Source organism: Diadema antillarum, unplaced genomic scaffold, assembly GCF_040938485.1.
Source record: "Diadema antillarum isolate AM-2024a unplaced genomic scaffold, OU_Dant_1.0 seq00001774_RagTag, whole genome shotgun sequence".
NCBI classification, from domain to species: Eukaryota; Metazoa; Echinodermata; class Echinoidea; order Diadematoida; family Diadematidae; genus Diadema; species Diadema antillarum.
In genome coordinates, this window is record NW_027272455.1 from 231,008 (window position 1) to 258,752 (window position 27,745).

Below are 27,745 nucleotides of genomic sequence, written 5' to 3' on the forward strand. Positions count from 1 at the left end.
CAACAGTTGAAACAGGATGTTTTGATGTTCCAGAAATGTGCTTAGTAATGCAGCATGTTGCTAGTCAATATTTGTTTCTTGTGGAATGACAAAACTTCTTGACTCTTGCCGAAAGATTTTTTTTTTTTTTTTTTGGGGGGGGGGGGGTGTACTAGTTTGAATTCATGCCACATGGGCTAACTGTGTTGCATGATCCCACATGACAGATAAGAGGTTTGGGAAATGAGAATGGACAGCAGTAAGGAAGTGTGCAAAACCTACTCATACAGCTTTCTTTGAGGTATTATGAGAGACCATAACTTGAACTGATTTTTTCATGACTGCTGTAAGTCATGCACCAGGTTTTGGCTGTCTCTCATTGATATCCTTTGACTTTTCATGTCATGAAGTGTCTAGTAAATTATAAACAAATAACCTCCAGAGGAAAACAATGTGTGTATGTGTATACATGTATGTTTATATGGAAAAAAATACAATGGACTATGCAGAAATTTAAAAGAGGTTGGCCTAGTAAACTGAATATAGATTTGATGCAATAATAATCTGTTGATTGTCATAAATTTGAATAAGATCATTCAAGGTGCAGGAATTGAAGAGTTTTATCTTTATCCATCCCATTTGAGTATTAAATTAATTTACTAAAGTAGAGCAAATATTGTTACATCATTAATTTAAAATCATTTTCTTCTTTTGTTTTCTTCTGATTCCCAGAGGATGTCTTGGTCACGCCCTTCAGGAAAATGGTTGTACCGCCACCCATATCAGCCTACACTCTTCAGATGCCCACATTCGTTAATCAAGTGTTGCTAGGGCCATCATCCCATAGCAACAACATTGCTGTTGTCTTGCAGGATGGTAGAATTGCCTTCTACACTCATGGGAATTGTGAGTACACATCAGCAATATTAACCTCCTCCCCCCTTTCAGCATAGAGAGTTCTTGTTGTGATAATTGACTATGGATATACATACAGTACATTACTATGTATGTATATCACAAGCCGTCGGAGCGTTTTCAGAAGTGGGAGGCCCACTTCCAAGTTTCATGAGCTAGCAAAACAAACAAAGGTCTTCAGCTCATCTTTCTCCTTCCACTTCCGGGTTTCTTTAGCTGACAAGCAAAAAAAAAAAAAAAAAAAAAAAAAAGACCTTACCGTGCTCACACTTCAAGATCTCTATCTTTTTCTTTCTGGTGCCGCTTACGTACTTTCGGGTATAAAAGTGGGGGGTGGGGGCTCGGGCCCAAAGTGATGACACCTTATGTATTCCTTTTTATTCCTTTTTATGATGCACCCCACCTACCACCACCACCCCCCCCCCCCCAGTTCCGCCGGCCATGTATCAGATGTTTGTACATAATGTAATATGTGTGTCTAAATGCTTGTATATAGGTACACTGTATGGATATGTATCGTACATCTAAACGATTGTTTGAGCATTGTTTAGATATTATACGAATAATTTATGAGTTGTGAGTGCATAGGGCACGAATATCGCACGAGGCGCGAGATAAGCCACTGGTCTATTCAACAAGGCGCGTAGCGCCGCGTTGAATAGGCCAGTGGCGAATCTCGCGCCGAGTGCGGTATTACGTGCCCCAATGCACGAACAAAATCATAAATTATTCGTTTTATACAACACCTTGTCCACAATCACAGTACTAAATTAGTGACCGCTTACTCAGGAAGGCCCAAAAATAAATGTAACATCAGGCAGAGAATTGTAAACCACCCTGTGTACTGCTTTCAAACACTCGTCATGATTCGACCACGACACAGGAATCACAAACTCCGCAGGGTCTACTAGTATACCTCATTTATTACGCTTACGTTAGATCGAGTTAGGCCTGACTGTTAGGCCGATCTGAGATGTCGGTAGATCTAGTAGTAGGTCTAGACTTTGTCTATTTCCGAAAATGATTTTGTATAAAAACACAGAAAAATAATCAAATTACGGTTTCTCAACTTGAAATGAAGTCTTGATTTTGGGATCACTGTGGTCCACGTAGCAGATCAGAGTCAAAAGTAAAAACACAGCAGGAGGTGTAAAGGTCGCGATACATGCAACTAGCTAGGTAAAGTAGCTGCGCGTTGCAGTACTCCGCCGCGCCTGGTATGGGAGACTTACCGGCAGCGCAGCGCAGCCGGCCAGCACGTACAATGTACACTGTAGTTTGCTGGCGCTTTGCTACGGGTGGGTGTGAGCCACAGAACTCTGTGAGCGGCCATGCATTAGTAGCCCCCCGCGAAGCGGTGCTATAGTACCTTCGAGCCATGCAATAGGCCCATGCCAGGGGCCTATTGTATGGCTGTCACTCTCAATGAGTTTGATAGGTATTTTCTATTGAATGTCATGTGACATGCTCTTGGCCAATCACAATTCGACATCATTCTGAGGTGTTGTATAAACCTGTATTAGATAGATTAGGTTTGGCATATATCCATTATGATGTTTATTTGTGTCTGGATGCTCTCATATCCATTCACTGTATGAGTGAGCGAGGCTTTATTTGTGGCACTCCCCAGGTTAGCTTGAACAGCCAGGTGAATGCACCACAAAGTTTGAACACATTGTGCAATGACCATGCAAAGTTCATACTGCGCAAGGGAGAGACTCATACATATCCATGAGCTTCTATTGCAACATGACAGTGTGCAAGATCAGATGCTGCCATTATACACATATATCATGACATTGTGTGTAAATTCTCTCATATCAGTACATTGTTTATCCAATACATATTCATATGGATGTATTGTGTAAACGGTCTTGGTCTCATATCAATATGCTGTATATCCATACAATGAACTGATACAACCATATGATAACTCTGTATGTCTAAAAGCAGCCTTTCTTGATAGATTACAATTCTACCACAGATTAGATATAGAATGTGGTATCATGCTATCTTTGAGTTTACATATTGTTTTCTTTTTTAAAATTACAATTGGGCATGAAATAAATGAGTTGTGGAATTCTGACTGAGTTTCATATGTTTTTCATAAAATAACAGTCTTATCGATTGCATGCCTTTATGAATATTGGGCAATATGATGCCAGTATCTTGCAGTTTTCCCGTAGGTTTGTACACAAAAATATCAATATTTTTATGAGTAGCTTGCAATGCAATTCCTGGATATGTTCAAAAATAGCTCAATTTACAATGTATAGTCCTGATTCACAAGAAAAGAATTAGACTCGCTAAATGCACGCATGTATGGCATATGCAGTAGTTGTTGTGATGAAATCTTTGAAGTCTTCCGTGGTGGTAGAACGTTGGGTGGTAGAAGGCTTCACGGTGCACCTTGTATTCTTTCTGGAGTATGTGAGTGGCCCTGAAAAGGGCCTACCCAATCCCGACGTTTTGGCAAGCATGTTCTCGCCGTTCTCAAGGGAATGAGCAAGTGAGTGGAAAATCCGGCTTAAATAGCATTGCAAGTAGTTGTTGTGTAAATATCATTTTCACACAAGTGTCGTATAATGTGTTGCTTGAAAGTGTCATAATGTTTCCCATTGTTTCATCTTTGTGGAAAGTGCTTTTTCACCTTATTGTTAACCTTATTGTTTTTGAAAAATTGTTTTGAATATCCTGCCTCATAGATGATGACAAGGAGAAGGAGGACACAACGGTCAAACTTGTTGCTGCAGGGGGCAATGGCTTCAAATCAATGGTAGTTCCACCAAGGCTCAGGGGCATTGCAAGGTATGCACGGTCAGATAAAGCAGAAGGGTCTTACTCTGTCTGTTGAGTCAGTGACATTGACTTTAGTATCTATTCAAAGTGGATAGTATTTATAGTTTGTTTTTTGTAGGGTTTTTTTTTTTCCATCTGGCTGGATAGCCCACATTCAGCTGCACTAGCTGGTCTTTTATACAGTTGTGAGTACTTGGGGTGGACCGCTTCACGAGGTTATGGTCCCTGCTCTTTGTGATGAATGAATGAAATGGGACCTTTTACATACGTGGGTTGCAACTCTCTCACACACAGGACCTCCATTTTATGTCCTATTAAGAGGGGATATGTCAGTGGTAAAATACAGCAACAAGCAAAGCTGTATTCCTCATGTGGAGGGAGGGTGGTTTGAGGTAACTGTACTGTTTGTATGTATTTTGAAGCCCATTCAAGTTTATATATATATATATATATATATATATATATATATATATACACATGGTATATTATATATATGTTTATATATTTGCCCTTACATTACTTTTTGCTGATATTATTCTCAGACAATATAAAATGGCCAATATCTCAATGATGTTGTCTGTAACTTGAATCTTATTTTTATGGAGGCCAATGATCAGTCAAATAAGTGTTACATATTTATTCATTCATTTTCTTGGCCAATAGAAACAGAAAAAGAAACATGTAGTCTGGTATGTGATTTTAAATATGTATTTCATTTCTTTCCACATTATTTTTCTGGGTCTGTCAATTCGCTTCTCAGATTAGTGGATGGTTCTGGTGATCTTATCTCTTGGGATCTACCCTTCCATTTCCACCATTTTGTGTGGGTCAAAGAAAACGAGCTTGTGGCAGTGACATACAATGATGAAGATGGAGTCAGTTCACTACACCAAATCAAATGCGAGGGACTGGACAGTGGTGATGTGAAATTAGTATGGTGAGTATACATATGTAGGTTGTGATGGAGGATTATCCAGAATGGAGATTTTATAGCACCAAAGAGAGCCAAAGATGTGATGTAACTATCGCGGTTACAGTTTTTCAAACAATTTTTTAAACTTTCAGTCACTTCATTTCCAGCATCCATTGTCAAACAATAGATTGATATTAAAGCTGGGGTGCCTTGCTGTCAAGTTTCAGTGCTATGAAACCAACAGTTATGGTAACAGCTGTTTTATGACTCTAAAGCTCTTCTAGCTATGCGTGTCACTGAAAACCAATGCATATATTATATATATATATATTTTTTTTTTTTTTTTGCAAATAGCAAGCACACAAACAAATTGGAGATTTTTATAAACTTCAAAAAGCAGTTTCAGAAAAAAAAATTCTCCATTTCATCTTTTATACTTTGAATTAAATATGTGTAAGTATTCAATTTTTAATCTGTTTCATGAACCATGCATAAGATCAGACCCAAGATCGGATGGAACAGAGACCGTACCTTCATGAAGAAAAAAAAAAATCCTGAGTTTAACATTTGTTTGATGCTCAGTTACCTCTGATATCATTTTGATTATGCAACATTAAATACTTCTCAAGCAAATCAATTACTGTGTTGTAAATGAACTGTATAACAAGCGTAAAGTGTTGCTTCTATTTTTTGAATGCTTGTTGTTTGCTCAGTGACCAAGCGGCAGGCCAACCCATTTTTGGTGAGGTCGTCTCTGTGTGTTGCCGTGGCAACGAGGGATTGCTCGCAGTCCAGCTTGATGATGGTACTATCGTCAGTGAGGAGAATGAATTTATCACCAAGCTCCCCCAGCGATGCTCTCGTATTGCTGTGAGTCAGATGGGAGGACAGGTGCGTGTAAAGACTCTTGCATGATAACACTTCATAAGAAGATGAATAGATTTTGCCAAAATTACTGGTAACATAGCTGGGTTATTTGTCCATTTACATGATGATCTTTTGTTCATAAATATTCTTTGAGATCTCACCTAAATCTTTTTTGCCAGCAACATAGTGTTACAGATCTTTTGATGTCTTACTGTAAAAGTGGAAATTTTCGCAGTGTTGAAATTTTTGCGCAACCAGAAACTAGTGCGAAAATAAAAGCACGCGAATATTTTTGCTTGCCATATGTTCCTGTGTGTGATGTCTTGATTCCGCGGAATTAAAAACACGCGAAATTCTTCTTACCTGGCCAAGCGCGAAAAATTAGTCGCGCGAAAATATCCACTTTTACAGTATTAGTAGTATTAATTTCTGGGAACATGATTTAAGTGATCAAACTTTTGTTTTCTGGATTGACATAACGTGCAATCATATTTTTTTTTTCTACATTGCGGCATACAAATACCTATTACCAGGTATTCTAATGTGATGGTGTTTACAGACCTCCCAACTATTTTAATTTGGAGGAAAGAATCTGAATTTTAACAATTTTCAGCTCTTGTTTCAGTAGAAATTTCCTATTTTTTGTGATAATTTTACTCCATATTCCTATGGGAATTGAACTGCTCATTCTTTCCTACTTTTGAGCCAAATCATCCCTATTTTTCAGTCTGAAAAGTTGGGAGGTCTGTATTTGATGTCTTGTAAAGTTTTTATTTGGAAATAAAGAGTGGTTTAGCCTTCGAACTGCAATCCATAATGTTAGATAAAAATCCAATTGAAGTAAATTCAATATCTGCTCTGAATTCATCGTTGATGTAATTACCTCCGCCAAGGGAGGAGGTTATGTTTTCGTTACCGTTGGTTTGTTCGTTAGTTCGTTAGTTCGTTAGTTAGTTAGTTAGTTTGTCCATGTGCAAAATAACTCAAAAAGTAGTTAACGGATTGGGATGAAACTTGCAGGAAAGGTTGAGAATGACACAAGTACCAAACGATTAACTTTTGGTAGTGATCCGAGAATTTTTGAGGAATTTATGAGGGATTTTTGACATTTTGCCAGGTAGGGTCAATGAACTTGGGAGTTCAGGCTGCGCGTATTTGAGGTTTGCCTGCGCGCACTAAAGTGCGTGCTCTAGTTTCTGCTGGGGTGAGGCGCGCCATGCAGCTGAGTGTTTATGACGTAACAAAGGCTTCTATATTGGGAAATCTGACAACTTTCAGCACACAATGCTATAAGTACGTATGGGTGGAAATCACTGATATCTCTACGGAAGAACAAGATCAGTGGTGAAAATGATTTGCATGCTTGGCGGAGGTCTGCGCTCTCAGAGTGCCTTTCTAGTTCTGGAATATTTCCATTGAAAATATTTCAAGGGAGCCTATCAGAGCCTTTTCTTGGTTTGTTTGCATCTAAATGAAGTACAAAACATCAGTTTGTTCAAATATGAGCATGATTTTGAATCGTCTGCAGGAAGTGGTTCTTGGTCTGACGGAGAGATATCGTTTCTATGTCAACGAGATGGAGATTGCTTCAAACTGCACATCTTTTGCTATCACAAGGGAGTTCTTGATATTAACAACTCACAGCCACACTTGCCGGTGCATCAGCCTTGAAACAAGCCTAGAAGGTGCATATGAATATTCATCACTCAATATGAGCTTCAATGCTTAACTCTTTTATATCACTATCATGAAAAATGTCTACTACATTAAAGTTTTGGAATATATTGGTTATCCTATCTTGCTTGAATAAGAATCATCATTTGTTGCAGATCTTGAAACTTTTGAATTTGAACATGTTTGTGATGTGAAGTAATCTTAATTATGTTTTTTACACTAGTTACTACTTTACTGGCACAACACACCCCAACTACATATCAGTATGCAATAAATGTTGAAAAATTTTGCCCTGCTTCTGAGCCAAAGTCTGCCAGATGATCTTGGAAAGAATGTACTCACATCTAATCTGAAGGTCAAGTAATTCAGAATGGTACGAAAGCAGTTTTTGCATGGTTGAAGGATAATCTGTATAAAATGAAAAATGTGAGACAGATGTAAGAAATGAGGGCAAATCAGAGTGGTGAGGTCAAATTTTGCAATTAAAAAAGAGTAGTCTTGTGACATTCTCAAACATGTGGGTCAAAGATTGTAACATTTCTTATTTCTACATTGGCATATTAACTTATAATGCCGTGGTATTTGCCAATACAAGCCTGAATTGAAGGATTTACTTTTTTGTGATCTATAATGTCAAAGAAAGATAGTGTCTTCACATATGATTACAGGAATGAGTCAGAGAGATAGAGATGTAGTCCAGAGTGTAGGTTTGTTGGGAAGAAATGAGCAAAGTTTACGTTTTCCTGGAAAACTGGTAGCACGTATTTGTTTGTTTGTTTGTTTGTTTTTTTTAGTGAATGATTATAGAGAATAGATCATGGATGAGATTTTTCAGTGTTTGAAATAATGTCCCACTGTCGAATCATCCCCAGACCTTGCAGCCCTTAGTGAAGGCAAAACAGTCTCTCTGGATGAGAGCGTGCGCAGAGTCGAGCGCGGATCCCGCATCGTCACCGCGATAGCGGCGGACACGCGGCTGGTGCTGCAGATGCCGCGGGGGAATCTGGAGACAATCCACCCCAGGGCCCTGGTGCTGTCGTCCATCAAGAGTTCCCTAGATGCACTGGAGTATGCAGCAGCCTTCAGTGTGATGAGGAGACACCGCATTAACATGAACCTCTTTGTGGATCACAATCCTCAGGTAGGAAAGGCATAATTGTGACCCTGCATCACTAAACCAACAAAAAAGTCGTCAGATATAGATTTCTAGTTAAGGGCATATTCTTAAAGAGCAGACTCCAAGCTTTGATGTAATGATGTATAACTCAATTCAAATGGACTCCCCTAACCTATCTAAATACTAGCAAGAAAGCACACACTCTGGAAAAGTGTGAACTGAGAAAAAAGGCTCATAAGTACAGGGTCTATTCAAGCACTAAATCTTTACCAAGCCATGCTAGCTGTGCAATGAGAGGGACAAAACACAGGATGTAAACCACCAGAGCAACAACAATGAAGGGATTATCAGATTAAGCTGAAATTGAGCATGTTCTGTTAACACATTCTGTTCTTGATTAATGCCAACTTTCAAAGCAGTTGAGTTATCCTTTCAAAAGTTATTAGACTTGAAAGAGAAGAGTGGGTAAAGGATTTCAAGAAATGAAAAAGGGGACTCTAAGACATACCTGGTCACTCTATTCTACCCCAAAAAGGGTTGTATAAAAACTGCTGAAAACACTCTTACCCGTTCATGTTATGATGCTGAAATAAAGAATAATGTAGAAGACGGCTAGCTCTTTCAGAAAATATGAAAAACTCAAGATTGACTCAGTTGACCCATTTCACCTTTTTTGAGTCCTCATGTAAAATCAAGGGGTGTGACTTTTTGTTCATTTTGTGATGCGTGGTCACAATTGGATTACCCTTGCTTGACATTGTTCCATGTCTCTGGTTTCAGTGGATGATCACAGCAATAAAGAGTTTCAAGATATTTGTTTTGCCATTGTCAAAAGCAGATCTGTTTATATCAAAATTTGTTGTTTCATACATAGTTTAGATCTATATCTTCATGGCTAAGTGTCATAGGTGCTCATAAGTTATCTACTTGAAGCACTCATTGAGATGTTAGTACTTGACAAACATATTTTCAAGTCTTTAGAAAGCCATTATCTCTGTGAATGAGGAACTAGATAGACAAGAATGACCGTAGATTCATGAAATTATATCCTTTTTTTTCTCAGTTGCTATGTCTAATGTAGGTGACATTGTTTGATCTGCATGTTATAAATAGATCAAGTGAAAGAAGAAATTAGACCAAAATGTTAACCTTCACCAACTGCTTGCCCAGCAGTAAAACTACATGCAGAGCTGAAGCCCAGTTCTTCAATTTTGTTAGTGACACAATTGATTTGGAAGAAATACTCAAATGCCTGCCGTCTTTTCTTTCTCTCAGGTCTGAAGTACTAGTAATATTTCACAATATGCAAAATCAACTTAACAGAAATTAATCTGAGTAGGTGGATACAGTGACATTTCACAACTGAAACAATGCATAATTTTAGTCCAGAATAATCTATTTGCAATTATAAAGTCTAATAAACTCATAAATTCTTTAAGTGCATGACTAGCATATCAAATAAATAAAACCTAACAAATACTGTATCTTGTAGTTGTTTTTTTTTCTTTCATATCAGTTGTAAGCTCCATCACTCAGATGTGATTGATGTGGAAAGGGAGCCGTTTAGTAAAGTCTATATAGTAGAGCCCAACAATATACCTGCATTTCTTGTGTGCATTCAACAGCTATTTCTTGACAATGTGGACACTATGGTGTCAGAGCTAGGCTCCTCCACCAGTCTTAATCTCTTTCTCATGGACCTGATGGAGGAAAATGTGACGCAGACCATGTATGCAGCCGCCTACCGGAGCCGCGCCCCGCCCCTCTCCCTGGGGGCGGGACAGACCAGCAAGGTTGACGTCATATGCGACGCTGTCATGGAGAGTGTGAATAGAGTGAATCGAGACAAGTGAGTTATACAGGAGCAAATTGAGATGACCTGTTCCATATAAGTGCAGGCACTGATATTTTTGTTAGAAATTAAAAACCTCCATGGACAAAAAAAAAAAAAAAAAAAATCAATTTTCAGTAGAAGTGGAAGTTTACATTTTGCAAAAGAATGTGGGATATACATCATCCCATCCCCCACCTCTCTCACTTTACCTTGACCCCATAAGTGGCATGTACTATGGCTTATGGTTTATTAGCATAAAGCAAGTAAGTTATGCAAGTATCATATGGGAATCTACTTAAGATATGAAAGTGTATCACATGCCCTGTTTGAAAAAGAAAGAATTATACCAATTTTACAACATAAGCACTGCAACAGCCTTTCACAGGCGAAGATTAGATTTAAAAATTCCTGAACTTTTTGTACGGCAGTTTTCTTTCATTCTATTGAAACTTTGTTATAACCAAGCAAATAAACAATCAAAAAGAGAGCCGATAATGTTGCAGCCTGCATTTTGATTTGGTTGTAACCGGAATTTGTTATAACTGTATTCATTTCAATGGGAGTGCACTGTACTTGCAAGTTTAATTGTTATGATACAATTCAATTGTTTTGATAGCCACTTACGAGTTGATCTGTGCATGGACAAGCCAAGAATGCACTGAGGATCATTCATATCCCCACAAAGCAGGGTTGGGATAGGTCATGGCTGGAATGAAAAACCATTCGTCACCAAGACACAGTCTTGAAGAGCCTGAGCCTTGCTAGTTAACACCTAAGTTGGTCAAGACTCAACTTGGGGCTCGTAAGGAATCCACCCTGTTTTACAGGGCAGCTCGAATGGGGTACTGTAAAAGAAGGAATTTTCATGGTGTGGAAATTTTCATGCATCTCGCAAAATGACACCAATGCGAAAATAAAAGCACTCAGATTTTGATATATGGAATACAATTTTACATTTTGATGGGGTACTCTAAAAGTAGGAATTTTCATGCATTTTGCAAAATGAAACCAATGCAAAAATAGAAGCACACAAATTTTTTGCTTGTTACACAACATTTTATATTTGGATTCCGCAGAATTATAAAACACGCATGAAGTCATCTTGCCTGGTGGAGTGCAATAAATTACTCACCTGAAATTTACCCTTTTAGAGTATGTGATATTAAACTTGGGCAACACTGGTATTCTTTGCAGATTCTTCCTCTCCATTCTGGCCTGCCATGCCAAGAAGACAGATCCAGAACTAGAGAGGGCGCTGGAGAAGATCAAGCAACTCCAAGGTCAGGGGTCGGATGGTGAGTCAGAGCAACCATCTGCCGACGAGGCCCTTCGCTACCTACTGTACCTTGTCGATGTCAATGACTTATTTAATGTCGCGCTTGGCACCTACGACTTTGACTTGGTCATCATGGTAGCTGAAAAATCACAGAAGGTATGGAGCTGCCATTTCTCTAATGTGTTGCATACTGTATGTATGCCATATATTTCATGAATTTGGACTGGTAAGACAATTATGGAAATTGGTTGAATTCTCAGTCAAGAACCAGTTATGGAATGAGATATATTTATTATCTGTTTTCAAGAGTAAAGAATTATGATTTCCCACCTTAGCGATGTTGGAAACCACATTTATGTTACAGGAAGTTATTATCTTTGTGAATATCACTTGATTAATAATGGAAAAAAGTGTGATATATTATGTGTACAGCATGACTTTTGACAGTAGGAGACCTCATCTGCATCTTTCTGTAGAGATTATGAAAGTTAGATATGCTCAGGGGTGGATGTTGCTGCTTAAATGGAGAACTCGTGTAGAAGTATGTGCTTTGAATTTATTGTCATTTTGAAAAATTATGGAACATATATCAGACAAGTGAGACCAATATTTTGTAGCAGCATAAAGATGCCTTCAGCTTTACTACAGGATGAAATAGAATTCAAGGAATACATTTGTTTCTCCCTGCATTGATCTTGGGTAGTTTGAGCTGCAATAGACACATCTGATTTACATGTACAGTCAAACCTGCCTCAGCGGCCACCTGTCTATAGCGGCCATCTGTCTATAGCGGCCACTGAAAAATCCCCCCGAGAGAAAAGCCCTGTTAAAGACCCTGTGTATAGCGGCCACCTGTCTAACGCGACCAGCGGCCACAGATTTTGTTTCCCGCGGTAGATTTTAACCTGTCTATAGCGGCCACAGAGCCGGTAATTCAGCGTGTTTTTTCTGATTTGTGGCCGTGCCAGACATTCATGGGCAATTATAACGTTCAGTGATCGCCACCGCTGCATTCATCACTTATTCAGTCATAGTAATGCACTAGTGTTAAGCTTTCTTCACGATTGTACACATGCTACTGTGCAACAATTTCATAAACACCGGCATTGTTCAATGCTTGAAACACATTGTGTGCATACATACGCATGTACATGTACATAAAATACTTATCAATGTATCCAACGATGATACATGTACATGAATAGGCAATGCACATAAAGTTGGATTACCTGTCTATAGCGGCCACCTGTCTATAACGGTCACTATTTCCGTTTCCCTTGGGTGGCCGCTATAGACAGGTTTGACTGTATGTTAAACATCATCTCTGGAAGATATTTGGGGGAACTTGAGAGAGCTTTTGAAAAAAAAAGAAAGAAAGTGTAGGATGGTTTCCAGGACTGCGCCCACTGTCTTGTTCTTTTTCCTTCCAACATCTTCTCGACCCTGTCAAAACATTACAGGATCCGAAAGAATACCTCCCATTCCTAAACCGGCTCCGCAGTATGAAGCCAGACTACCAGCGGTACTCCATTGACCTGCATCTCAAGCGCTACGTCAAGGCCCTGGGCCACCTCAGCAGGTGTCATGAACATTTCCCAGAGTGCCTTGAGCTTGTCAAAGAGCAGAGATTGTATCCCGAGGCACTGAGGCTGTTCAAGCGAGGGAGCAATCAGTACAAAGTACAGTATAGAGTGTGTTATGTCAGTTACTGTGTGTGTGTGTGTGTGTACACTGTGTATAGTATCAGTCTCATAATATGTGTATATGTATGTCATTTAGTGTGTGCGTGTATACATGTATATCAGTTAGTATGTATGTATGTCAGTAAAGTATGTGTGTGTATGTCAATTATTTTATATGTACCATGGTATGTCAGTTAGTGCTGACCGGTTATATTAATGCGAGTACTGTAAAACACGATACATTCGCGGCATGAATTTTTCGCGAATTGCCACTGGCATCCAATGCATATTGTGTAGATAAGAACTTTCATGTGCATTTTAATTTCGTGAATTTTGGCGCTCGCGAAATTCGTGAAATTAAAATGCACCCAAAAATTCCTTGTTTTACAGTATGTCACTATGTGTATGTCAGTTAGTATGTATATATGTGCAGCTGATGCTTTAGAGAAAATTTGGCTGTCTGTCTGCATGAGTGAGTGAGATGTTTCACTCCAGATTGGTATTGTATTCATAATTGTCAGATTATCGTGATGTCCTTGGGGGTATCTTGTTCGTTAGCACATGAATCAATCAGTGTGGGATGATATGATCTGGCATTAATCCAAAACAGTCCTGCGCGCATGAAAGAAATAATAAAGTGAATACATGTATGTATGAAAAACTGTAAAACTTTAAGGTGTGTTTTTTTTTTTTATGTGGCAAGTATGATAAATTATTGTGTGTCACTTGTCCCACTTGTTCCAGGTTATATTAAAGACACATGTCATTATGTTTCTGACTTGGCCCCTTGAAGAGATCGTCATTGATGGACACACCTCACAGGGTTACCATCTTGTAATTTATTATCTACAGAGACGTCAAAAAGAAGCAGAATGAAAGGAAAAGGGCTAATGCTCTTCAGTGAACAGTAGTGAAAAGACACAGAAAAGCATTAATACAGCATGTCAAAAATCTTTTTCTTTTTCTTTTTCTTTTTTTGTGTCAATGCACATTGAGACAGCCTTCTATGCAGCTCTATACCTTCTATGCAGCAGGTGTCATGCAAGAGTCACATGATATTCATTTGTTAGCTTCTTCCCTCTGGGAACCTAGTGGATACTGTAGAGATGCCAGCTGTTATGTTTTTTGCAGTCTTTTGAACTGTTTTCTGCTAAAAGGGAAAGGTAAAAATCCTGGTTTTCCACAAAAAATACACCTTTTCAACTCTTGGAATACTGCATACCTGTTTACAATGTTGGCACACCTTGAATTCCTGTCTGGAGATGGTAGAGATTTCAGAATATTTTTGTAAGGTCCTACATTAAAACAGGACATAAATCAAATACCACACATTTGATGTGAATGTCTGCTTTTTCAAGATGTCTGGACATTTGTCTGTCTTCTCATCAGGCTATTGCCAAAGAGTATGCTGGCTACCTCTCTGAGAAGAACCGCTACCAAGAAGCCGCCCTCATGTACGAGCTGTGTGATGAACTCCAGGGGGCACTAGATATGCACCAGAAAAACCTGAACTGGCGAGAGATCTTTGGCATTGTCCGTCGTCTGGAGTACAGCCCCAAGGAGGAAATAGACCTTGCCAGAAAAATTGCAGGTAGGTCATTTATTTATTTACTTAAACTTTTTGGTGACCCTGTGACTTTGACTCATGCATTTTAGCGTATTTCTCTTTTAGAAGATGAGGCTCTGATATCATAAATGAACTTATAATGAACACAAAGGCTCTAAATTCTGATACTGTTATGTTAAATAGTCCAAGGTGGGCAATGTTTATGTAACTCCATGTGTGATAACTTCCAGGTCAATTAGCTGACAATCGGAGACACTCGGAGGCGGCCGTCGTCCTAATGGAGTATGCAGATGACCTAGAAGAGGCCATCACCACACTGGTAGCTGGTGGACAGTGGGATGAAGCTCTGCGATTGGTAAGGATTCACCATTATTGTCATAATCATTGTGATAGCAACAGTATTTTGACCTTGTTACCAAACTTATTTCAAGTATTCGTAATCTGTAGCGGCCACCTGCTTTACAATTTGTGGCAAAACAAATTACAAATGGCAAGGGGAAATAATGCTGGTTTTTGTTTTCCATTCATTTTAGCAGCAAAATGCTTTCGTGTATTTGAGAAGTGTGTGCTGTAATATAGGTGTTGTGATAAAGTCATGTCGGCTGTCAGCCTATGATGACCATGTGTCTGAAAGGTCCTCTTGTTACTGTATGCTTCCCTTGATTGACTGCTTTATGCAGAATTGACTGTTCAAGTAGATTTTATTTCAGCCAGCCTTGGCAGAAACCTACAAGACTTGCCCATTTCCTTTAACTCCTTGAGCAATTGCTAAATGCAGCAGTCAATAGAACATCTGCTGAGACCCGATTTTGATACTTTTTGTTTGAGATTTTATGTGATATTTCTTAACTTGAAAAGTTAATTCACTCAGTGCTAAAAAGCATATTTAAGTTTGCCCTGGTGGTGTGGATATCTTGCTGATTTTAATGCACAGTGAATAACATTCATTTCTCGGTCACCATTTTTCACCTTGGTCATAATGGAAGCAAGTGTTGCAAATCCTGTGCATAGAATAAGTACCTCGGTACCCATAGTGTGACCAACATCAGGTGTCTAAATTGGACACTACCATTGTGATTTTGTTGTTTCGGTACACGTGTAGCAGTGCTGTAAAGCTCTTGACTTTGAGTTTGGTTTGATATGATGGTAGAGATGAGAAAACATTCTCCTTTTCAATTTGATGTGTTGATTTTGTCGGCAGATGTACAAGCACAACAGAACTGACTTCATTGAGACAACTTTGAAACCTGCACTTGCTGATGGTGAGGGTTTGTCCATTATCTTTATCACCACTCTTGTGGCCACAAAGATCCGTAAAGGGATGCTCCATAACAACATTAAAAGGAAATCCCATCCCATGTTTAAATTGACGGTATGGAATATGAGTAGCGTCAAACAAACCAAGACTGTGAAATGTTTCAGTACTATTGAAAATAAATATTGAGTCACAGAATGTTGCCGTCTCTCATGTTTTCGTGACACAGTGATAGTGGTGGCATTCACACATATGTGCTGTGGGTTACAGTAGTGTAGACTTGAGTGATGATGTTCTCATTAAAAACTACTGACCATCAGCCTGTATTAACCAGCCGAAGACTAGTTCCGAGTATACTCAGGCAGGTGTCTATTATGGGAAATAAGTGTTATAGAAAATCAGTCTGTCCTCAACAGGTGAATTTCAGGAGTCTGCAAATGAACGATCATTTATTGAACTTGTATTTTGATTATGGACCGTAAACTAACAATGTGATGATCATGCAATAGGAAGAAATCATGAAGTAAAAGTAACAATTGCAGATTCAAATAGGCAGTTTGGTTGTTTGTTTGGTTGTTGTTTATACAGTCACATTATAGTCAAATATGATTTATGATTCCTTTGTTACCCACGCCGATGAAAATCGGCAGGGGGTTATGTAAAGGGTTCTGTATGTTTGTTTGTTTGTTTGTTTGTTTGTTTGTTTTTTTGTTTATTTGTTTGTTTGTTTGTTTGTTTGTTTGTTTGTGTACAAGATAACAAGAGAACGGGTAAACGGATTTGCACGAAATGTTCAGGGGATGTTTGGATAATGGCAGGAAAGAATCGATTAGATTTTGGTGATAATCGGTTGACCCTTGCAAATTCTGTGTGACCTTGAAGTTTTGACCCCATGGTATATTCTAGTAGTGACCACTCCGAAAATTTTTCGTTTCTCACTTTGCGATTTTCCGCTACCATACGAAAACATAAACTCCCAAACGATCCGACTTCGCTGCTCAAATGTTCGTAAGAATTCCGAAATTTACGTTTAGGCCTATTTGAGGGACTATGTCCTTCTAGATTTATGAAAGTTCGTTTTCCGTCGTCACAAACTGACCCGTATTTTGATGATTTTTCAAATTAACATTGATTGTTTTTTTCGTTGGAGGAGTATTTGCTCGGTCGCAGTCACACTGCACGATATGCGCGCTCAATGTCAATGCGTGTGCAAGGCCGCTGACAATGCATCGCGCTCTACACTGTTGGTGCAAAATTGCATCGGGGACGTTGCGGCGCTCGTTAGTGACCGAATGCTGGTGCAGTAGACATTTGCATTCAACCCTTGCATTGAATAATTCCCGTAGACACTAATCATAGGGGTAATTGCCTGGGGGGTACGTAAATTTTGTTTTTCTTTTGCGCTTTTGTGGATACCATCAAAGATCGTACACTCATACGACCTTTGATATCATCACACTCTCGGCTTGCTATAATCAAAATATCCCGCAAGAAAACGGCGTATTTCTCGATTTTTAGCGCTTTTTCGGCGACCCGTCGCGTAGACAATACTCTTAAAACTGGACTTAATTCGCGTGCGCTTGGAAAAGTTCCGATTCTGCACTTTTGACGGTGGAATTTGGGATATTCGATGGATTTTTGGAGGAGACTAAAGGACTTTCCTATTGTGAATGAGTGTTACCGTATGTGAAATGATGTGACTTTGCGTGTGATGTGACTGTAGAACCAAAGATCGTACACCTCAGTGTACGATCTTTGGTAGAACTCACTGGCTGGTGATAAAGCACACTGACAATTAAGTGACCGAATTCTGGTAGATGACCGAATGCACATTATGTTTACCCCGACTTTGTACTTCAGGCGTGGGTCTGCCGCCTTTGACGGCCCCTCTCTAGTTTTGTATGTTTTTTTGTTTTTTTGTCCTTCAGACTTTGAGAACAAGATAGCTAGTCTAGGCACATTCCGATCAAACTTCCAGCACTACAAGTCTCGCCTGGCTGTCGTCAGGGAAACCAAACTCAAGCAGCTGCAGGAGGCGGCCGAGGGAGACGGAGACTTTGGCCACGACCCCGACGCTGACCTCTACTCGGACACCAGCAGCATGACGGGCAGTGTCACCGGCCGTAGCACCTCGGGCAGTGTCCAGAGTGCAGGTTCCTCCCTTAGTGCTTACACAGCATACTCTGAAGGGAGGCCTAAGAGGCAGGGGTGAGTGATGATAGTCTTCTTTGTGTTGGCACAATGTGCCTGGTTGATATAGTTTCCTGACTTGCTTTTCGCCTAGGGCAAACCACCAGGGGTTGGCATCATTTGCCCCTTTTCTGGTGTGGGTATGTGTATAGTGGACCAATTCACTGGCGTAGCACTCCCCTCTTTATGATGAATGAATGAAGTAGGATCTTTTGCATCTGTGAGTTGTGACTCCCTTACACAGAAGACCGTCATTTAATGTCCAATCCAAGAGACAAAGTGTTACTGCCTCTAACTAGAGGGGACATTATGACCACACACAGAGTGCTCAGCTGGACTTGATTGGAATTATACCCGAACCATTTAATTGCAAGGGATACATGCTACCTACTGAGCCACATTACGACCCTTGTGATGATGCCAATAATGATGATGATTGTAAAAGTAATAATGATAAAGATGATGATAATCGTAATGAATATAATTGTCGTCAGTTACATTGCCAATAATTATCAATATCATGATCATATTTCAAGGAGGATAATAATACTGGAAACAAGAGCTGAAATCAAAATGTTTTTTGTGTCTTGCTCCACCAATATTTTTGAGCATTGCCGAAAGAATTCATCATATTTACAATGTTATCATTCCCTGGCGTACTTCTTGTTTTATTATGTGTTTGATCTTCCATACCAGTTCCTAATTCAATTTATATGCCGAACAAGTATTGCTCGTGTTGTTTTTTATGCCTCAGCCACGAAGTGGTGCCGGAGGCATTATGTTTTCGGGTTGTCCGTCCGTCCGTCCTTCCGTCCGTCCATCCGTCCGTCCGTCCTTCCGTCCGTCCGTCCGTCCGTCCGTCCGTCTTTCCGTCCGTCCGTAATGAATTTTGTGGACAAGGTAACTATCAAAAGCTGTTGAGGTATTCTAATGATACTTGGCATGTATGTGTATTAGGGGGTGAAGTTGTGCCTATCAACTTTTGGGTGCACGTGCTCAAGGTCAAAGGTCAAAAGGTCAAGGTCAAATACATAGAATTTCACTATTTCCACCATATCTATGCAATGTCTGAAGACATTTTTTTGAAACTTAGTGTATACATGTATTACCCAATTTAGATTCTCTGGTGAAAGTTTGGGTCATGAGGTCAAAGGTCAAAGGTCAAAAGGTCGAGTAAAAGTATTAAAACTTCTTTTTTTTCTCTGTAAATTGGAAAATTGTTCAAGGTATCTTCATGGAACATAGTATATACATGTACTGACTGGCAGTGATTATCTAGAGAATGTAGGGTTCATGGGGTCAAAGGTCAGGGGTCAAAGGTCAAGTGCAACACTTCAAAATTTTACTATTTCCCTCATGTTCATGCAATGCCAGCAGGATTAGTATTCTTTTTTTTACACTTGGTGTATGCATGTGTAACCTAATAGAAATTCTCTGGAGAGTTTTTTTTCTTTTTCTTTTTCTTTTTTTATTGCCTCAAAGGTCAAAAGGTCAAAGATCAAGTGAAAGTGCTGAACTAACTTTTTCCTCCATATCTCGGAAGTGGCTCAATTTATCGTGAAACTTACTGCATATCTATGCATGTTCTTCCTGAAAGTGATTATCTTATGAATTTTAGGGTCAAAGGCCAGATGAACATGGTAACAAATACTATTCAGTACAGAAATTGCACTTTTTCTCCATACCGGTACCATGAAAATTACTCATTGCATTAAATGTATGAATGGGTCAAAGTCAAGTTAAAGTCCTTAAATCCCCAAATACATGCTCTCCTATTCATCCAATTAAACCAAGGTCAAGGAAGGTGAACATTCAACACATTTGTGACAAACTTGTCATTTCAATATTTTGCCAGTTTTGTGAAAATGTAATCACACATTGTCCACATGAACTATCTAGACCTATTAGGAGAATCATGCATTATGGCGGAGGCATACCAGTCGCCATAGCGACATTTCTAGTTGAATGCTGTAGTTAGACCAGACTTTGAAATTCTTGGTGAATAAACTTCAAAGGTGCTGCCAATGATTTGTGAGATAATTTCTATGCTGCACTTGGTGGGAGCATAATTTTCTAGATTCAACTTTGTAAGTGAAGCAAATATGACAGTGTTGTTGTTGAAAAACTGTGATCAGGGCCCCGTTTCATCAAACTTGTTATCAATAACAAGTTACGACAGTTGTTGTAAGTACAGAAATCCTTGCATCTGATTGGCTGAGAGCAAATTTGATAGAAATGTGGCAGTTGTTACTGATAAGAAGTTTTATGAAACCGGACCCAGGTTGTGAAATTTTTAGAGAATAAACTTCACTGGTGATTGCTAACGATTTGTGAGGTCATATGTGCGCTATGCCTGATGGGGACATCATGTTGTTTCTCACACAGTCGTTCTGGCAAGAACAGGAGGAAAGGTGAGAGGAAGAAGAACAGTCTGAAAGAAGGGAGTCGTAACGAGGACCTGGCCTTGATGGAAGCCTTGGCACTGATTGTTAAAAATGTGGACAGCTTGAGAGGTAGGACATCACTCTCTTCAGAATCAAAATGGAAGTTAAGATACATGGATGGACAGCATGCAGTGTGACCTGTTTTTCTATTCACACAATCTTCAAGGAAATGGATAAAAGAGTATCTACTGTCAAAGGTGGACATGTGAAAATGTGTGTGTATGTGTGTGTGCTTTTGCAGTTGTGTGGTCACAATTATTCTAAACACCAAAATAGGGGTGATCTATGCTATTTATTCATACATCCCATTCTAATGTTTTGCCACATGATGTGTTTTACTAATGAGAGAAAATTCACAATATGACTTGTCATAAATCCTTTCAATCCCCCCCAAAAAAACCCAATCCCAATTAAATTATTTAAGCATTTAAATAATGTAATCCTGCGCGTGCCATAATTCTTTCCCATATATGTACTGTTAATGCTGGTTGTACATTAGTCTCAGTGAAAAGAGGCAAGATAGACATTGAAATGAATGAACTGTGGTTATCATAGGAAAAACGTATCCTCAAGGTATAAACGAACTGTACCTTGATGTACCCCTGCCAGAGGAGCGCTGGAATGCTCCTCAAGTGTACTGTACCATACTGAACCGAGCCAAAAGTGGACCACTTTCCGATGTGCTCCAAAAGGGTACCAAAAGTGTCCCCAAACAGGAAATGATGTGAGAGTTCAAAAGCGTGTCGCTGAAAACACACTATAATATGCGTTGATTTCAAGCCGCCGGTGAATATTTTGGATGTGACAGCAATGAAGCACCAACATGTAAGTGCAAAATTGAAATATATCACCAAAATCCCACAGATACATGTATAGATATCCTAATAATTAGCATTAACTAATTAATACACTACGTGGCTTTGTGCAGTTGACATTATGTCACTCACGATGTTTTACGAAAGAAACTGATCTACACTGCCCTGATGGCAGCAGAACGCATAGCGTCAATGCCCCACACATGCAAAATCATGTTGCTAGATCTACTTCTGTTTTTTTTGGCTAGCTAGACCCCCCCCCCCCCCCATTAGAAGTTCTTGCTCGTTGAACTTGTGTAGTGTCATGATTTCAAGCAAAGTAGGCGTTTAAATGTTGCGTCCCCTCAAAGAGTTCTACCGTAGATGGTAGTTCTAGATCTGACTTTGCTCCATGTAGCATCTGACGGTGACAGCCCTGATCTGTTTGTGATGGGCGAATTTGGCAGTTGTAAAGTTTGTTGGGCTGAGCCCTGAACAGTGTTACTGTTAGTATGTCATATGGCCTATCCTGAGGGGTACAGAAACTTTAGGCAGACCCGTACTATAGCCGTAGAGGTAGTCTAACTTTACTAAATACTAGTGCTAGCTCACAATTTCATGGGTTGTACTTATACTTAAACCTATCAGAGCCTAGAAGATCTAGATAGCCTAGGCCCACATCTGAATTTCCTGAGCTTTGATGCATGAATTATACAATTTGTATTAGGCCTAAAGTTATAGCAGTGCAAGTTACATTGTGATTTGCATGTCTGACTGAGCATACATCCTTGTGTACATCTGCTGCCTGGGGCAAATGAAAATGATTTGACAGGCTCAAAACCAAGACCAGTATAGAACTAGAGACTGGAGAGTCTGGCCCCCGACGTAAAGTGTGTGAGGACAGTAGTAACTCTTATTGCCATTCTACATGCATTCTCTCTTTGTTCTTGTGCAGCTCAAATGATGGAGAAGAGTATGTCTTGGACCTATGGAGAAATCCATTGCCTCATATCACTGTGGATTAATGAAAACATTCAGGCACAGTTGGATGGTACCACCCGCAACATCCACATTTTCCGGGAAATATCACAGAAAATGCAAGAAGCAGGTTACAGCAAATTCCCCGAAGCCTGCAGGTCTGGACATAAATATAAAAGCTGTGCCAAACCTATCAAAGGTAGTGGACAATGTAGGGAAAAGTGAGGCAAGGCCGAAACATTTCCTGTACTGTGATCTCCTTGATCATATACTGGGGCACTGACCTGAAATAAAACCAGTTGTGTCTTCACAGCTTGGTGTCCATCTGCTGGAGGAGGAGGTGGTCACTGCTCCTCAAGAGTCTCCATAGGCAACTGATGAAGCTGCAGTGAGTGGTAAATACTATTTACAAAGAAAATGAACATGTACATTCATTTTGTAATATACAGCTGTTGGTACTGATCATAGGCCTTAATTTTGATTATGTATATATATATATATATATATATATATATATATATATATACTTTTTTTTTGGGTGGGGGTGCATTGCCTCATTGTGATGCATATGTGTGGAAGAAATTCTGGGATTTTTATGCCTCCTCCACGAAGTGTTGCCAGAGGCATTATGTTTTTGGGTTGTCCGTCCGTCCGTAATAAATTTTGTGGACAGTGTAACTAAAAAACTGTTTGAAGTAACCTAGTGAAACTTGGCATGTATATGTATGAGTGGGCAAAGTTGTGCCTGTCAACTTTTTGGGTGCACATGCTCAAGGTCAAAGGTCAAGGTCAAATGCTAAAAATTTCACTATTTCCCCCATATCTTTGCAATCCCTGAAAGTATTTTCTTGAAACTTAGTGTACACATGTACTGCCAAATGAAGATGATTGTAGTGGTATAGTGTGGTAATGGTTATGATGCTCATACATTGATGAATATAATAATAAACAAGATTTTAATGACGATGATGATAATCGGATGATGATGGCGGTGATGATGAAGATTGGATGATGATGATGATAACAGTGATGATAATCGGATGATGATGATTGTGATAATTGAAATTGTGATAATTACGATAATAGTGACGTTATGATGATGATGATGTACATAAAAGATTATGATCTATGTTGATGATAAAGATGATGCGATGATGAAGATACACTTTTTTCTTCCATTTCCGTTTCGTTTACTCCTTAGTGCGGATCATTTATGTCATATGTCCCTTTCAGAGATAACCACAGTGGTCAGAAGAGATCTATGGTTAAACCATCGTATCATCAAAACCATCTGCACATCTGTGAATTCCAGCAGGTATACAGCATATTTCCAAATGATCAATAATGATTAGACTACAGGGTGAAATTCCTTGTTCAGGAAAGTTTATTTAAAGATGTAAATATAAACAATGACGGACGATGAAGGTATACATTTTTCCTTGTACATCGTACATACATAAAATTGTAGCAGTATATAGGATTAAAATATACGACAAATATTTTTAGATACTGATTAACCTTATATAACATATATGATATATTTATAAACTTTCTTGTGGTTTGGTCAAAATATACATGTAACATCCTAACTCAATTTTTTTTTTTTTTCACATTTCATCCTTTAGACATTCAACAGATCATTTGCCAATCCATCCATCCATCCATCCAAGCTCGCTCGACACACCCCTCCATCCATCTATCCCATCTTGATCTTCGCATCCCTGAGGGTATGAATTTCCAGAAACTCAACCCCCACAGGGCCACTCATGTTTACCCCCCATCCCGTCGATGTCCTTCAACGAGCCATCTCCACCCGCTTCACAAACTCCCCCATAAAAAACAAACTGCTAGATGCAGTGAGGTCAATCAAGATGGCAACAAATTATGAACATGAGATGATGAGCGTCTTTAAGAGGGCACTGGAGAATGCGGCTCTTGCGCTAACAAAATATACTTTCATCGAAAACACAAGAATTGAGTTCTTTTTGTTTGTCTCCGGCATGTATTACGAAATGCTCTACGAACTGTCGGACGATAGAGGAACGACGGAGTGCTTGGTGTTAGAAGAAGAAGTACTGAAGAAATTAGAATGTAATCACGATCAGTTTATTCCATAATCACCCACACTCTCATCTCAGCCCATACAAAAGCAAAGCACTTCCCAAGCTGAAGACTGAAGGTTTGTTCCCCATCCTCTTCTTACCATAATTATCTATGATTGTGGGCATTAAGCTGTCTTATTAAAGTGCACTCCCGTTACAACGAACACGGTTATAACGAAAATTCGTTATAACGAAGTAAAACTTCTGGTCCAAAAATTAACACCATTAAAGTCTATGGTACAAAATTCGCTTATAACGAACAGGGTTATAACGAAATTTTCGTAATAACGAAGTCTTTTCCGAGCGCCACTGACAAAGAAAAACAAAAGAAATGTGCTCCGTTATAACGAAATGAGAATTGATTTCGAAAGTACGTAGCGGAACAAGCATTTATAGCGTCTCTGCACGGGCGAATGCTTCACATCACTGTGTATTCGCTCCTTGTGTCACGCACAGTTTCTGAGGGGAACTTCGTTTAATATGCTAATACAATAATCCCATCCCATTTCACATAGCTTTCCAGTGTATGATGACTATTCAGCAAACAGATATGCGTGGATTTCTTGTTTTCGTTATATATTGTATTTGTTCGGTTATAACAAAATTTCGTTATAACGAAAGAAAACTGCCGGTCCCGAGCATTTCGTTATAACGGGAGTGCACTGTATTATTTTTTTTTAATCATCTCTCATTTATATCTTGAAATACCACGCAAAGAGGAAGAAAAAGACAGGGAATGGGCTAAGACGCTGTTGGAGCTGTTTGAAGACAAGGAATGTAAACACAGGGAAGAACTTGCTGCCAGAGAAGAGAGACTAAGAAGAGATGCCGAGGAATGCGAGGCAAAGAGAAAGAACAATAATTTCCAAAGAAACATAGTTATTGTTGATAGTATTATGTTGGGTCTTAGCAACATTATGAAGGAGCTAAAGCAAAGCACTTCCCAAGCTGAAGACTGAAGGGTTAGTTCCCCATCCTCAATTTTACCACAATAACCTATGATTGTGGACATGAAGCTGTCTTTGGTTTATATTTTAATTACGTCTCATTTATATCTTGAAATACCACACCAACTACAAGAGACTGATGAGAGTATTCCCAGCAAACAAAAAGCATGTTTGAAAGCAAATGGAAACATTGCTTCTCCTGTACAGTCATCATTCCAGAGAAAAAAATGCTTGAATTATTCATGCACAATGATTTTGTAGTGTCTTATTGACATCTACATTGCTGTATAGCATTAAAACAAATGTACTGTCATCCCACAATCTATCCTAGGTACATTTACAAAATGTATTAGGTGGAAAAGCTAAGTTGCAATTGTACTTGGAATTAAGTCATACACTGCACATTGTACGTGGTAAAGTGCATGTACATTAATTATGCATTTACTTCATACTTCATGTAATGGTTAGTGAGTATGTCTGATGAGTAGGGTATTGAAAACATGAAATTCATTCAATTTAGAAGTTGTATACATTTTAAACAATACAATATACTATAGGATCACACAAATAATGTGTTATCATCTTTCATAGTTGTGCTACATTATATTTGAGTGTCCTTGGTGTGACATTACTGTGGGAGAAAGAACATTTAACGTCAGTAAGTGAAATCGTTAAAAAGAAATATTATGTCACAACATTGCCACATTTTCAGATATTCTTAGAGATTTTGAATTGCATTTGTCTGTTCTAAGTAGCTGGTAGTATATTCCTAGGCTGATACAAACATGTATATATACCAGAAAATCATTTTATGATGGCAGTACCGATCTATCAGTGTTCTTAATAATCAATGTAATACACATTGTACAATATGAAATGTAACATAGGTATAGCAAAGTAATTGTGACCCAGAAATGTGTTTGAATTAGCAAGTACTGTATCTTGCCTACGTTTATCACTGACAAAAACAAATACAAAACAATAGATAAATTGCTTCCAATTGGACCTCATTAAATTCATGTATAGGTGTACTTGTGCTATCAGGTGACAAATCAAATAATGTCAGATTTCTTTACATTCTTGAACGATTTTTTTAATGATTTCAAAGCCCCCTGTTGCTGAAATGTATATAGGAATGAATTCAACATCAGATTTGACAGGCATAATGGTACAAGAAATCAAAAAGTTAATTATTTTCAAAAATAATATAATGTACTGTTATACATGTTTTTGTTTCTCCTTTTTATTATAGAGCATCTAATAAGTGCATCAGTGGGTTGTTTTTTTTTTCGCAAATGATATACATATTTAACAGGTTGTATTTATCTTAACTGTTAATTGCAATCAGGAGCCTATACAGAAAACGAGCATTTAACATGATGAATCCATTGTTGTTTTGAAGTTTTTCCTATTGGCTACATGTAGAAAGTTGCACAGTATTATATCATTAAAGTTAGCCAAGAGATCTTGCCATAGACATGTAATGTTACATTCTGATTATTTTCTTGTTTGTTCATACATGTATTGTTCAAGATGATGTTCAGGCATTTATTGTTCCAGATAATTTTCACTTCTCAGTGTTTAGTATTCTAACTTTGTCATGTAGACAAGCAAATATCCATTGTTCATAAGGACCATTGTTGTGGTCAGAGCACTTTTGTTCAATTAAAACTTCAATTTGAAAAAGAAAAATAGTGCATTCTCTGCTGCCATTGTGGATAGACATGTACTAGCATGCTCAAATGTTACATGTTGAGGTGGATAACAAAAGCATAACAGATATCATGGGTAGTTGCCATCTCCTGCTGCTCATGACCATTCTTTGGTTAGTAGATGCCCTTATGTCGAATTAGGTCAATCCATTCTCCCAATGGCATGTCTCGCATGGTCTCACAAATGTGATATGCCAAATACAATAAGGGAGGACAATGTTTGAAAGTTTTGGCAGACTTGTGTCGTTACTCTTTAGCAGGCACCTCCATCTTCCCTTTAGCTGACTGAAAGTACCTTCAATGGCCATTCATACACTGCTTTAAGATGCGTGTTGAACTTCGTTTGCTGCTGCTGTTTAGTTGTCTGGATACCCCTTCAGTATTCACGATCGGCACATCCACCCAAACCAGCCTCCATGTAGTCTACACAGAAATAAGATGGGGAAAAAAACAGAAAAGCTTTTAGAGTGTACAGCCACTCTTAGAAGCTTGTTTTCCTTGGATGCATAGGCTCTACTTAAAGCTCTGAAATGTGTTAAAGCATTTGTTATGACCTACCAATTTTTTCAGGACTCAAGTCCAGAATTCTTTTGTATGTTATTGTTTTGGTAATCCTGGTTAAAAACAATGACAATAAATGTTAAGAATTATTATGAATTGTTCCTGAGCAGTATGTTTAAGTACAAGTCTTCTCAAGTCA

General features: G+C 38.8%; 1 protein-coding gene across 1 annotated transcript in view; it reads left to right on the plus strand.

The window, feature by feature from the left end:
- The window catches only part of LOC139712229 (putative elongator complex protein 1), a 50,808-nt gene that overhangs the window by 19,339 nt on the left and 3,724 nt on the right, over positions 1–27,745 (plus strand). Inside the window, exons 10-23 of the mRNA XM_071624067.1 lie at positions 712–885; positions 3,600–3,702; positions 4,454–4,630; positions 5,320–5,497; positions 7,002–7,158; positions 8,020–8,288; positions 9,890–10,113; positions 11,293–11,530; positions 12,835–13,053; positions 14,446–14,647; positions 14,854–14,978; positions 15,825–15,885; positions 17,807–18,086; positions 20,454–20,581. Of these exons, the coding sequence (XP_071480168.1) occupies positions 712–885; positions 3,600–3,702; positions 4,454–4,630; positions 5,320–5,497; positions 7,002–7,158; positions 8,020–8,288; positions 9,890–10,113; positions 11,293–11,530; positions 12,835–13,053; positions 14,446–14,647; positions 14,854–14,978; positions 15,825–15,885; positions 17,807–18,086; positions 20,454–20,581 (2,535 nt within the window). The remainder of the gene's footprint in view (positions 1–711; positions 886–3,599; positions 3,703–4,453; positions 4,631–5,319; positions 5,498–7,001; positions 7,159–8,019; positions 8,289–9,889; positions 10,114–11,292; positions 11,531–12,834; positions 13,054–14,445; positions 14,648–14,853; positions 14,979–15,824; positions 15,886–17,806; positions 18,087–20,453; positions 20,582–27,745) is intronic.